The 13576-nt window shown below is 39.1% G+C and overlaps 1 protein-coding gene across 4 annotated transcripts in view; it reads right to left on the bottom strand.

The window, feature by feature from the left end:
- CCDC146 (coiled-coil domain containing 146) overlaps nucleotides 1-13576 on the bottom strand; it is a 117310-nt gene that overhangs the window by 14997 nt on the left and 88737 nt on the right. For all 4 annotated transcript variants that reach the window (XM_059170917.1, XM_059170915.1, XM_059170918.1 and 1 more), the window contains exons 7-13: nucleotides 12862-12935; nucleotides 11783-12010; nucleotides 10734-10920; nucleotides 4771-4866; nucleotides 4006-4176; nucleotides 2555-2643; nucleotides 2299-2463 (exon numbers count right to left, since the gene is read on the bottom strand). In XM_059170917.1, coding sequence (XP_059026900.1) covers nucleotides 2299-2463; nucleotides 2555-2643; nucleotides 4006-4176; nucleotides 4771-4866; nucleotides 10734-10920; nucleotides 11783-12010; nucleotides 12862-12935 — 1010 coding nt within the window. The remainder of the gene's footprint in view (nucleotides 1-2298; nucleotides 2464-2554; nucleotides 2644-4005; nucleotides 4177-4770; nucleotides 4867-10733; nucleotides 10921-11782; nucleotides 12011-12861; nucleotides 12936-13576) is intronic.

Genomic DNA, 13576 nt, shown 5'->3' with positions numbered 1-13576 from the left:
ATGGGTAAGAATATCATTTTCTTCAGTTAGTGTAAAAATAACCAAGACTTCTGAAACTATCCAAGCAGCGCCCGTTTTAGTATGTCCCTTGAAATGACAATAGTAGGACAGTAGTCTCCTTATCCACCATTCTGCAGCCTGAGGAGCACGCAGGCGTCCGTCCACCGGAAGCCAATGCTCCTCCTTCCGGCTCTTCCGAAGGTCAGCAGCCGCCTAACGCTACGTCACAAACGCGCTTGCGTCCTTCACCTCACCTCAGCCGGCTGCATAGGCATTTTGTCACCTCACGTCATCACAAGAAGGGTGAGTACAATACAATAAGATATACTGAGAGAGAGGGACAGAGCCCACATTTACATAACTTTGATTACAGTATGGCGGACCCCCGACCACCACACTTTTGAACGGCCTGGGTTCACTTAAACGTGATTTTATTTTATCTTATTTTATGTTTATAAATACAGCACAGTACTATAAATGTTATTTCCTTTATGTTTTCTTTTCTCTAGCTTACCTTATTGTAAGAATACAGTATACAATATGATAACGTAAAATATGGATTAATCGACTGTTTACGTGATTGGTAAGGTGTCTGGTCAACCACAGGTTAGTACTAGTTAAGTGCTGTGCAGGGATTGGCACCCATAATGCCTACGTTGTTCTAGGGTCAACCGTATGTTGCTGTAATCGTTCTATTTTATTAGTATTGTTAATGTCTGTGCCTAATTTATAAATTAAACTTTATCGTAGGTAAGTAAGTATAGGGGGAAAAAACTAGAATATACAGGGTTCAGTACTGTCTGCAGTTTCAAGCATCCACTGGGGGGCTTGGAAAGTATCCCTCACAGGTAAGGGGGACCGCTGCAGTAATATTGGTATTTGTCATATAATGCTCTGTACTGTGATCTTCCCAGGTCTCAGATTCCCCACTCCCCTGGTTTAGGACATCTTTCCTTTTGTGCCCCAAGACTTTGCTGCCCCACTTTGTCAAATCAAGAGACCATAGTAATTCATTTACTGCTCTGTCCTCCCCATGAGGCTGCTGCCATATTTTGAGGGCATAGATGGTAATATCTGGTAACAGCCATTGGACTGGCTTCATACAGCATCACAATAAGTGCTGAATGAATGCGTGGCCTCTATAAATGATCTTTTACTTTCATGTAGGATGAGAATCTGATTAGGAAATTAGATTTTCCTACTCATACCAATCCCTTCCCCCGTCCCTGTCCATCCGCTGCCTCACACACAAGAACCCATTTTGTATAGCTTTATAAGAGGAAACTGGGCATGTGTTGTGATGAGCACTGGGTGTTTTACGCAACTAATGAATCGTTGAACACTAACTACATCAAAAATTAATAATGTATTATATGTTGGCTAACTGAACATAATTTAAAAAAAAAAAAGGAAACTGGGCAATAATAGCCACCAGAAAAAGTTCAGGTTGTATGAACTCCGTAGATCAGGGACTATGTATAAGTGAAAGAGTCCAACATCTTGCCACATGGTAAATAATAAATTTAATAAATAATAATTTGCCAGATGTTTCTGAGTATGCTTTTATGGATTAATTCATCTCATGTAAAAAGTCCTATAAAATAAGGACTATTTTTTTAAAAAATACTTTATTTCTTTGAAAGTGAGAGCGAGAGCACAAGCAGGGGAAGGGGCAGAGGGAGAGGAACAAGCAGACTCCCCGCCAGACGTGGAACATCGAGCCCCATTTAGGGCTCAATCCCAGAACCCCGAGATCATAAGCTGGACTAAACTCAGACGTTTAACCGACTGAGCCACCCAAGTGCCTCAAATAAGGACTATTTTTATGGGTAAGAAAAGTGATCCCAGAAAAGTAAGGTAGCTTGCTCAAGGTCATGCAGCTAGTGCTGCAGGGCGGGGATCGGAGTCTAGAAAGCTCTTGTAACCACCACTACACTGCCTCCTACAAGCACATTAGATGCTTCAAATCTATAACCAGGGGATGCTGGTTAGTAAACATTTGATTGTCTTCTAACTTTAAAGGCAAATTATTAAACTTGTGCTTTTCTAACTCGGTAAAAAAAAATAAATAGTATGTAAACATGTTTTTATTCACTTAAAAATAAAGTTGTCAAACAGTAGAAGCATGCGGAATCACATTCAGTTGCTTAGATTGTAATTTGTAAAGCATCTTTGAGCAAGCATCTTTGAGCTTTGTAAGACCATCAGTTTCTACTTTATAATTCCCAGGGTATTTTAGAGTTCAGTGAATCAGAAGAGGAACTTTTGAAAAGACGGTAGTATTACACTTACACTTACCTTTCTTGAGTAACTGCACTATTTCTTAAAATTTCCAGTTCATTTAATGACATTTTATGCCTTTCTTTTATTTCATTTACTTTCTGGTGAGCTTTGTGAAGTAAGTTAACAAATTTGTTTCTTTCATTTCGGATAGTGTCATACAGTTTAGCAAACTCTTTGAGTCTGTGAAAACACAAGTGTTTTTGAAACCTATGACATAAGACTCATTTTCCCCCGACCTGTAACAAGATAAATCATCACGTAATTCTCTTACCTCCGATGAATTTCATGTTTTTTCTTCTTGTGTATTCTGATTTCCAGATCCTTTGCTTTGATCTCCTTAACAATGTTGGTATATTTTTGCTGAAATACGAAAGCTAGGTGTGAAATTTAAAAAAAAAAAAAAAAAAAAAAGCCCATTGCGATCAACGTATGAATACTCGCAGCTGTATCCTGTCTCATTCCTGTGCTATCTTAGCCAGCTGAGTTGGCCAGTTGAGGAAGAACTGTAAGGGAGAGATCTGAAAATTGACTGGCTGGCTGAACTGAATTAAGGACAAGAAAGAATGAGAGAAAAGAAAAAGAAAACAGCATGTATAGGTTGGATTTGAGGAAAATTTGGGGGGACTTTTGGGACAGCCTAAGAGTGAGTATGGACAGAACAGATGGGCTGGGTAAGTGAGGAGTGTGTGGAGGGTAGCTGAGGGAAGAGGATTTGTAGTTTGTTTTGACAGATGTTACAGATGGAACCCTTTGTGGTATTTTGTGAGAGACTGAAGCCAGGATTTTAAGGTACTTTGCTGAGAAGAAATACTACCCCATGCAAATGCTTGCTCCGAACAAAGTTTGCCCTCAGAAACAGCCAACATCTGGGGCACCTGGGTGGCTCTGTTGATGAATTGACCGACTTCCGATTTTGGCTCAGATCATGATCTCAGGGTTGTAGGATCGAGCCCTATATCGGGTTCTGTGTTCAGTGTTGTCTGCTTGTCTCTCTCTGCTCCTCCTCTCCCTCTCCCTCCCCCACAAAAAAACAAAAACAAAAACAAAAACCAGCCAACATCTGGGTCACATGGTCAATCCTTGGTAGTATTTTTTAATAATATGTCATATCATGTTCATTTTTAACAGGAAACCTCTGAATATAATCCTTTCATGGAATAAAATTATTTTAATGTTGGGGTTTTAGCTAGCATGACCACAGGGTCGTTTTTGCCATTGGTTTCATTGTTCTTTCAGTTTAGAACGTTGCCCTGGGTCAATTCTGATACTTTGTTGGGAGCCCAGTAAAATCATGGATGGATGGAGGAGTAACTAAGGAGTAACTAGCAGTGGTTTAAACAATGCCAGCTTGATGAACTTGGGAGAGAGGGTGGTTAATGCTCTTGCTCTTGACTGGTTCTTGGACAAACCATAGTGGCACATGAGTTAGTGGGAGAATCCAAGAGACCAGTAGCCTGTACAACTGTCAGCCCTATTCCCAAGAGATACCTACCTTATTCTTACTGAAGTTGTCCTGTGCTTGAATCCTCTGCTCATTGTCATTGACCTGGGTCGTTTTTTCCTCTAGATTGCTGACTATTGTTAATTGAACCTGAAAACTATTTTTTCAGTATATGATTGAATCTTGTTTGGGGAAGCAAGGTTTCTAAAAGACACTGTGGAAAACTGAGGATCTCCTGAACTCTTATAGTAATTAATGGATAGTTACAAAAATGCAGTTACCTGAGCTTTCAGGAAATCCTTGGATTTTTGCTCCTTCTCATCAATTTTGATTTGAGTCATACGGACAAGGTTGAAGACAAGCTCTCGCATGTTTTCTTGCTCCTTTAAAAGCTTGTTTTCTTCTGCAAGTTGTTGTTCCACTAACTTGGACTCAGCTTCTGACAGGATTTTCTTTCAAAAAACACAACATATTAAAACTTATTCATTTGAAGAAACACACTAGAGCCAGTATCTTAACAATTTTTATTTCCTATGTAGAATTTATTTTACTAGGATGCGAAACAAAGTAACTTGACTGCCTTAGCTCCAAGTACTCTATCTTATAAGAAAATGTGCAAATATGGTAACGTGTTTAATGGGATACAACTTTTTCTTAATCATCAGACTGTATTTTCAAGTAACTTTAAGAAAAAAAGAGACATAAAAGCATGTTTTTGACAGTGACTTGAATAAACAAAATTTGAAAATTTAGAATTAGATATTGGTGAAATAAGGCATTTATTACTTATTTTAAAAATGATTATATAATCATTAGCCCTTTTATTTTAAAATCTCATGAATTTGCATAATTTTTGCTGGTTTAAACACATCCTTTTTCCCCCCAATTAATATGGGGTTTGAATGGGCTCTGAGATGAAGAAACAGACCCACATTAAGTAGCATCATACCCCCCTATTGAGGTTTTGTGGAACACAGTTAAAAACACAACTTTTCATTAATCATTCTTAGATGAAAGCTTAAATAAGAGTTGACATTGACATTGACCTGTTGGGCCAGATTCCTCTTAGCCATTTCAACTTCCTTGTGGAGTTCTCTCCTTCTTTCGGATAATATAGAATCATCTTTAGGGATAGCTTCCATCTGGAAATAAAAATTTAAAACTGGCACTTACACAAGAATGAAATCTTCAATGTCATGTAGTCAGCCCCGCTCTGTGCCTTTTGCAAATGGTGGGCAAATTATGACTCTTAATCTTATATGAACTGCCTTTTATGCTGAATGTTCTTTATAAAATCATGGTAAACTAAAATATAAAAACCTGTCAAAAATCTATAATTCAATTGCAATTATTATATTTCTCCTTCATTTGGAAATAAAATAAATCTTACTAATAATAGCAGCTAACAATTATAGAGCATTGACAGGAAAGGTTCTAAGTGCTTATGTGTATGGTCATATTTAATCCTCACAATAACCCTATGAGATAGGTAATGTTATAATCTCCAGTTACACAGATGAGGAGAAGGAGGAACAAAGACATTTAAGCAAATTGTCTCAATGACAGGTGCAAACTCAAGTGGTTAGATTCAGAATCTGTGATCCTAACACTGTGTGTTACTGTTCTTCTGACTCATGCATGTTTGGAAACATGCATGTTCAAGTGATATTGATTACACTTATAAAATGTGAATTCCTTTATGAAATCCAATAGATTAAAAAATAGGATTTAGTAACATGAGTTAATGAGTTACTAACTCATTAACATGAGTTAGTAAGAATACTTGGCTACTCTTATGTAGCAGTTCGATGAGTAGCTGGAAAATTCTTACCCGAAAGGCAAGTCTCTTAACTGTTCGATACCTGAAATTCCACCATCGCATTTCTATTGTACTAGCTTGTGCTTCTGTCCTCTGCTAAAGTACTCCAGGAGAAAGTAATGTTTCATTCTAACAGTCTCTGTTGCCTTATTAGGAATGAACTTGTCAGAGTCTTCATGATGGAGAAGAGAGCAGAGAGGCAGACATGCGACAGCTTCTGAACGAACACCATCCAAATACAGGGAGGGTTATCTTGGGGTGCTGACAACATAGTTGACTTAGAGTGAGTTTAGAGTTGGATTTTTTTTTTTTAAAGATTTATTTTTATTTTTTTTTTTTATTTGACAGAGAGAGAAATCACAAGTAGATGAAGAGGCAGGCAGAGAGAGGGGGAAGCAGGCTCCCTGCTGAGCAGAGAGCCCGATGCGGGACTCGATCCCAGGACCCTGAGATCATGACCTGAGCCGAAGGCAGCGGCTTAACCCACTGAGCCACCCAGGCGCCCCTAGAGTTGGATCTTTATACCAAAAGCACATGACTCCAACCTGATATTGGTTTATTTCCTCCTGTGACAACACCAAGGTGGAATATTGGCTGAAATTTGTCTCAAGAGGGAAAGATCATACTGTTTAGTGATGTAAAGGTCACCTAACAGACTCTTTCTGAGATTTGTGTTGCTCTTTTAAAGTAGCTAAAATATGTCCCAACATCAGGAGTCTGGGCATCTTCAGTAGCGCCTTCTCTACCCTCGGATGCCCAAGATATCCGGTTTCCCTCCTACCACGGAGACCTAGCTGTTGAGAAGTACACAGTGGATTAGGAAGATGAGACAGTCTTGTGCAGTCAGTGTAACAATATACAGAATTTGTGGTTTTGATGAGCAGGTAAATGCTAGAGCCAGGTGAGAGAAGGGACAGCTCAAAGTAGACTTGAATAATCAGGAAAGATTTTATGGAGGAGTTAAGAGGACAGCAAGAGAGAGTATGATTTCTTCTTCTGGGAAGTGAAGTTAATTGTTCCAGAGCAAGTCTTACAAGCGTCCTAGTTCCTGGCTACTTCTCTGCCACAGGGGGCCAGGATGGGCTACTCCAATTGCTTTGCTCCCAAGTGTAGGCAAATCCATATAGGCATGCTAACTGGGACCAGGGAAGCTTACAAGGTTTTACAGAAGATATGACGACGGGACACTCAACTAGCTACATGTCAATGAAGAGCTCCTAACAAATTTTCCTCATTTCAGGTCTCAGTGTTTTGGATTACAAACAATACTGCAATATATTGTATTTATTTCTGAATTCTGGCTAGCTACTTCTCTGATACCTTTCTTAGTCCTCCATAAACCCAGACCTCAAGTTTCATACAGGAACTAAGAATGCTTGGTTTGTAGAAGAAGTAACAAGGTAGGCCATTGGTAGCCAAGCCTGCTGGTTGCCTAGCCAATACTCACACTCTTCTCTGACTTTACTTCAAACAAACAAACAAACAAACAAACAAACAAAACCCAGTTTTGCTCATGGCTGCAATGTATCCAGGATTCTTTAGAGTCTTTTCTAGCTAGGAGTGACCAGATGAGCCATGACAGGCCAGTGAAATGTAAATGGAAGTCTGCTGGATAAGACTCCTGGGGCAGTGACTGTTTTCCTATTAAAAAGACAGAGTCAGGGCACCTGGATGGCTCAGCTGTTAAGTGTCTGCTTAGGTCACGATCCCAGGGACCTGGGATCAAGCCCTGCATTGGGCTCACTGCTAAGCAGGAAGCTGTTTCTCCCTCTCCCACTCCTCCTTGTGTTCCCTCTCTTGCTGTCTCTCTTTCTATCAAATAAATAAAATCTTGAAAAAAAAAAAGTCAGAGTCAACTGAGTTATCTACCATATGCATTTTATTCTCTCCATTCCCCACTTTTGTTTGATCTTATCCTAAAGATGGAAGGTCTTGTGACCTTCAAAACAAAATATACATGTTAAGGATAACAGAAAAAAGAGCTAAGAGGATCCTGGGCCTACTTCTGGACTTTTTATTATATGAATAGAACAATCCCCTAGTTAAGCCATAGTAATTGAATTTCTGTTACTTCTGGCCAAATTGAGTCTGGTTATGTTCCAGTTATGTTCTAATACTGGGGTGACTTGAGATATTTATCATTACACTTCAGCCCCAAATTACATATATCAGCAGGTTTTGTATGCTTATTTATTTTAGTTCTTTGTTTGGGTTTTTACAGATTCGCTTTTCGTACTTAGGAAAAAAACGTGTTTATTGTAACCAAACCAAAAAAAAAAAGTGTGTAAAGTAAGAAATTAAACATCTGCCCCTTAACTTTACTTCAAATATTACTCCCCAGGAGATACTGTTAATAGTCTAATGTCTGTTCTTCCAGACAGTTTCAATGCATGAACAAACATTAGTCACTTCCATAAAAGTTAAGAAGTTAGACATGATTCTGTCACAGTAAACATCCCAATTACTTGATATCAAAAGAACCTCAGTTTCTTTAAGGCTTTGATACTTTCCTAAAATATTTCAAACTTTCATGAGGTTTGTGGCTTGAATTTCTGGAGTCTCTACAGTCAAAAGCCACGGGAGAATCAAAGAACTGTCTCTAGGGGGAAACGAAGTCTGAAAAGTAGTCGGAGGCCTTCATGCTTACCTTTTATCTCTTTCCTTTTTGGACCACATGCAAGGCTGAAATGTTCGCTCATGCTGGGAGTGACTATTTTCAAGTACTGCCAGCCGGCATAGGACTGTGGCTGGGCTAATTATAAGCCACAAGGTCACAGAGGAAGATAGTCTCTCACTGAAACAAACTGCACTGGGGCAAAAACAGATTTTTCACGAAACCAATAAAGGAAGAGGACTTTAATATGTTTCCATTGCTGTTAGTTTTCTGTTCAAGGGGTGCTATTTTGTGAAGTGCCCTAATATAAATAGCTACTATTTATTAAAATCTGAACAACTTGTGAACATTCTCCTACAATCTCCCATTGGGTTAAGGCCATTCCTTATGTATTTATGTCCACCCAGGTCAACATATAGGGGCACGGCTCTCATCAGAAACAGCTCCCAAACGGCTTTGCAGTTTCCCACTCTTCAATATAAGAAGATAGCCCCAGGAGCTGTCTTTGCCCCAAATTCCAATTTAACTATTGTAATGCGCTAAGATGGCATAGCTTATAGTAAACCAGTACTCCTCTAACAAAAATAGCTTGAAAAGTTGGATTAAAAAATATGTTTGAAGGCATAAGAGTTGCAAAGGTAAATAGAGTTAAAGTCTTCAAAGTTTCTAGCACTGTCTGTAAAGCAGTAAATTATTAATCTATATGGACTCCAATCAAAGTCAAAGATGAACGTTGTCAACTTTAGGCTAACCACTTTAGGCCGAAGAATGGAAAGAGAATGCAAAACTAACTAAAGCAAACCTAAAATGGGGCAAATAGAACAACTGGAAATAGAAATAGGACAATTCATCTGTTTAATTAATCCCAAAGAAGGAAATATAGGAGGGGAAAATGGAACATAAAAGTGATGGAACAAAGGGAAAGCAATAGTAATAGAGTAGACAAAACCCCAAGAAGATCCATAACCACATTAAATGTTTTTGGACTAAATACAAGAAGTAAAAGGTAGAAATTTTCAGACCAGATATTAAAAAGTATGTGCTGCATATAAAAGACATCTAAGTAGGGACACAGAAAGGGTGAAAGTAAATGGATGGAAAAGGAAATACTGTGCAAAATCTAATCCCAAAAAGCTAGTATAACTTATATCATCCTAATAGCAGACAAAGTAAGCTTTTAAAGTAAAAAGCATTTCAAAAGTTAAAGAGATTTCACAGTGATGCCAGAATTAATCTACCTGCTGGAACTGTAATAACGCTAGAGGTATACGAGAACATAACTGTTCTATTTGTTTTGCAAAAGTGTAAAAAGCACATTTTGCCCCACTGAGATTAAAAAAAAAAAAAAAAAAAAAGATTTGTGAGTGCCATCTGACCACAGGACCAAGACCTAGCCATTTGTCACACTCCTAACCCTAACCACTTTCGTCCACACCTTGCTGAAGATTGGTGTCTGAGAAGCTGGGTTATGCTACAGAAACAAACAATCCCCAGCTATCATAGCTCCAACCATGAAGGCTTAATTCCCTGTGGCCAGTCAAGGCAATGGTCCAAGACCACTACTGGCGGAGCATTTGGGCTGCTTTCATTTTGTAGCACTTCCGTATCCTCAGGTACTTGCACAACTGCATTAGGAGAGAAGAAAGAGCTGGAGGTCTCACACTGGCAATGAGTTGACCTGTCACTTCTGTCCACAATCCACTGGCCAGAACTAGTCATGTGACTTTGCTCATCAGCAAAGATGCAAGACAGTAGATGTTTCCTATATGCCCGGAAGGAGAGAACTAAGCATAGGTTAGGATTGGAATTGTCTACCACAGTTGGAAACTCGTGTTTAAGTTTCTGAGATCATGAGCCTCCATAAGGTCACAGAGCATAACAGTACCGAAGAGAATGAGTATGGTTTTTATACACCCAGTGGCTTCATCTCAGAGACTGATCTCTTTTCCACCAAAGGATGCAGTCTTTTCAAGGATTTACTGCCTTCCAGCAGTGGTTGGTCAGTTAGCACAGGGAGTACCACCTGAGTGGGGTGAGAGAGGACCAGAAAGGTAGTAGACAGAAAGAAAGAGCTATCTTGAGCATCCTCTGACTGGAGTACATCCCTGATACTGCATGGAATTAGCCAGGTAGCCTGGGTTCTAGTGGCCCTTGGCTTGTTGCAGGTATAGGCTAACTAGCCATCTATATTTACCTAATTTGATCTAGTCCCTGTCTGTTACAGTCTACAAATCACATCATTCTGGATAGGATTCTTTCAGCTGGTCAAGACAGTAGTCCACTTGGTCTGACTCTGTAGTGAACCCTGGAGCTTGTCCAGAACCGATGGCCTGACTGCTTGCCCTGGCCAGGCTGATGGCTGATCCAAACAAGTCATGTCTCTAACCTTGGGTTAGCAAAAAGAGATTGAAAAACATTGCAAGACAGAGCCTCTATGATAGGCTTGATGCACTTTAAAATTAGCATTCTCTGATTTCCTTTTCTTTATTGATAGCAAAAACAACTTCTTAAAATATTTTGACTTCAAAAAGGTAGCACTGATCCTGAAAAGTCAAAAAGCAGTGTAGAGCACCCACCTCTAATAGAAGTCTTTGATGTAGTGCCTGAGTTTGAGTGAGGGCATCCCAGGACACTTTCAAGAGCAGCTCCGTCTTTTTTAAATTTCGAAAATCTCGTTCTTTTTCTCTCTGCTTACGAGAAAGCTCATCATGGTAGTTCTGCTTGTCAATGAGACAGTTTCGTAAATTGAGATCCAAGATCCCTCTGTTCCAGGTAAAGAGAGAACATGAAAGCGATTTGTCATCAACTGCTTTTCATGTTTTTCAAGACCGCACGCTCAGCATATTCATCCAGAAACTATCCTCATACGAGAATGAGATTTTAAATAATGCCAAAAGCAATTTTGTTTGGTGTCATTTAGAGTCCCACAGTCTTTTTTTTTTTCACATTAAAATACATCTTTAATGAATGTTCAATTTACAAAATCCTAATGTTAATGACCTTCTTAATGAGAGGATAGATAAGCCCATAAAGAGCACTATGTTTTTTATCACCCTTGCAAAGAAAAGCTATTTATAATATGTTGGGGGCATTTGAACATTTTATTATTTTTTTTCAGTGTTCCAAGATTCAATGAATCTTAGAGTCCCACAGTCTTATAAAAAACACAAATGGAATAGCAGCTCAGCAGATACAGAGGCTCAGAGGCTGAAATTTTATTTAAAAATAGGGATTAACACCTTCCCAGGAAACTGCACCAGGAAGTTATTTCCACTAGGAGAAAGTCATGGTCACCTCAGAAATACCACTCACCTTTAGGAAAAATCCCTCAACTATAGCATCCTCCAATGATACACTTTTCAGAGGCATATTTCAAAAACTTACCAAAAAACACATAGTGTCCTTAAGGTTCAGTCATCAGAAATTGAGGAAAATGATGAGTAAAGGGTGAGAAAACTATTTGGAAATAGTTTATTTAATATTTTTTATTAATGGTAAAAATCTATTTAAAAATTTATAAAATGTTTAACTGAATCAACATAAGTCTGTTTGAGATTATGTGTTGAATCCTCAGATATAAACTGAAGACAAGTTTGGGTGACAGATACACAGAAATATTACTAACCTTTCAGTTAGTGAAGTTGCTTCATTCTCTCTGGTTAATTCCAGGAGCTTGACCAACTGGTTATATTCTCGTTCTCTGATTTCAAGTAAGGCTCGTTTGCTCTCAACTTCCTTTATTACATCCTCCTTCTCTTCCATTATAGAATTAATTTTGGTTTCAACTTTCTTTAGTGAGTCATTTAGCTCTTTGAGTTCATATTCCAAGACGATTTTTTTCTTTTCCATTTCTCTGTGTGGGATACATACATACATGTACAGATACATAGGTAAATGTGTATATGCCCATGCACACACGTGTGAGCCTATGCTGTCTTTACCTATTACTTCCTGAAAAGGCAACAGAAGAGCCAGTGATGAATTCAGTGGGTATCTCCACTGAGTGCCAATGAGTGATTTGTCCCATCTCCTCCCTTTCTCCCCAGATTCCCACTGCAGCATCTCCTTGGATCTACCTCATCCTGACCAGCCTCCCTGAATCTTTCAACTTTGGTGGTGGTGATATGGTTTTTTGAACTGTTACTAATGCCTGCTTTTTTTTCCTCCTCACCAGAGCAATCATACTCTTTCTCCAGAATTTTCTTATCTTCACTTATCTGTATCATTTTGGGTTCCTTTAAACCTTGAGAATTCCCTCCATGATTTCTGCCTCCAAATCTACCGTGAATGTTCAGGGGTGTTCCCCCATGTGAATAGTTGGCAAAGGAAAGTGTTGCTGTCATCTGGGCTTTAGTCTTCCGGCTGGCTCACACACTCCCAGAGCATGAAATCCAACACAGTTCAAATAACTTATCTTTTGCATAGCTCTGTTAAAGTCAGTTGGAGTTCTCCATGCCGATTCGATTTATAAGTTGGGAAAAGAATACTGTCCCCAAATTAAGACCTAAGTGTTATGAATGATAGTAATATGCTGCATTACTTTCTTCTAATGAACTTGATAAACATAACCCAGATAGGGCCAAATGCAGATATTTCAAAGGTTATAATCATAATTTGATGTGTTCAATGAGTAATACTCTTAGCATGCACACTAACTTGGGGGAGAGTAGGCTGGGAGGGCCTAAAAATAATAGTAAATCATACACTTTTTTGCGTGTTGTTTTTTCTATCTCTTTTCCAATTTGTACAGGAACAGCTTGATGGTGAACCACTTCATCCTAGCAAAAAAATGGAACCATGTTAAATTATGTAGTCTTAGACCAGAAGTATTTAAGACAAGAAAATTAAACAGAAAGAAAAGAATTGCAATGTACAGAATTCCTGCTGTCTGTCCTGCACTGTCCAGGGTGCTTTAATTATTTCATTTAATACTCACAGTGACCTTATATAAGATAGTTGTGGTTAGCAGTTTAAAGTGGAAGTAGCTGGGGATGCCTGGGTGGCTCAGTAAGTTAAGTATTTGCCTTTGGCTCTGGTCGTGATCCCAGGGTCTTGAGATAAAACCCTGCATTGGGCTCCCTGCTCAGTGGGGAGCCTGCTTCTTCCTGTCCCTCTGCTCCTCACCCTCTTGTGCTCTTGTGCTCTTTCTCTCTCTCTCAAGTAAATAAAAAAAAATAATAAAAAAAATAAAAAAGAGGTAGCAGAATGTAAGGTCCACCCATCTTCATGGTTCCAGGGTTTGGCTGCTAAGAGCCCATGCTTATTCTCCTCTCTGTAGGATTGCCCTGGTTGAGAAGAGCAGTCTCGTAAGGAGTAGAGGGAAGAAGGCAGCCCTCTGTGACCAATGACTAATGGATGTGGTGATGTAACACAGCTCATCCCCTCTACCTCTGGGTGGCATTCGTGGTCTAGAGTTCCT

The sequence above is a fragment of the Mustela lutreola genome, chromosome 4, assembly GCF_030435805.1.
Source record: "Mustela lutreola isolate mMusLut2 chromosome 4, mMusLut2.pri, whole genome shotgun sequence".
Classification (NCBI taxonomy): Eukaryota; Metazoa; Chordata; class Mammalia; order Carnivora; family Mustelidae; genus Mustela; species Mustela lutreola.
The sequence above is the reverse complement of the archived record's forward strand: the minus strand, read 5'-3'. Positions and strand labels throughout refer to the sequence as shown.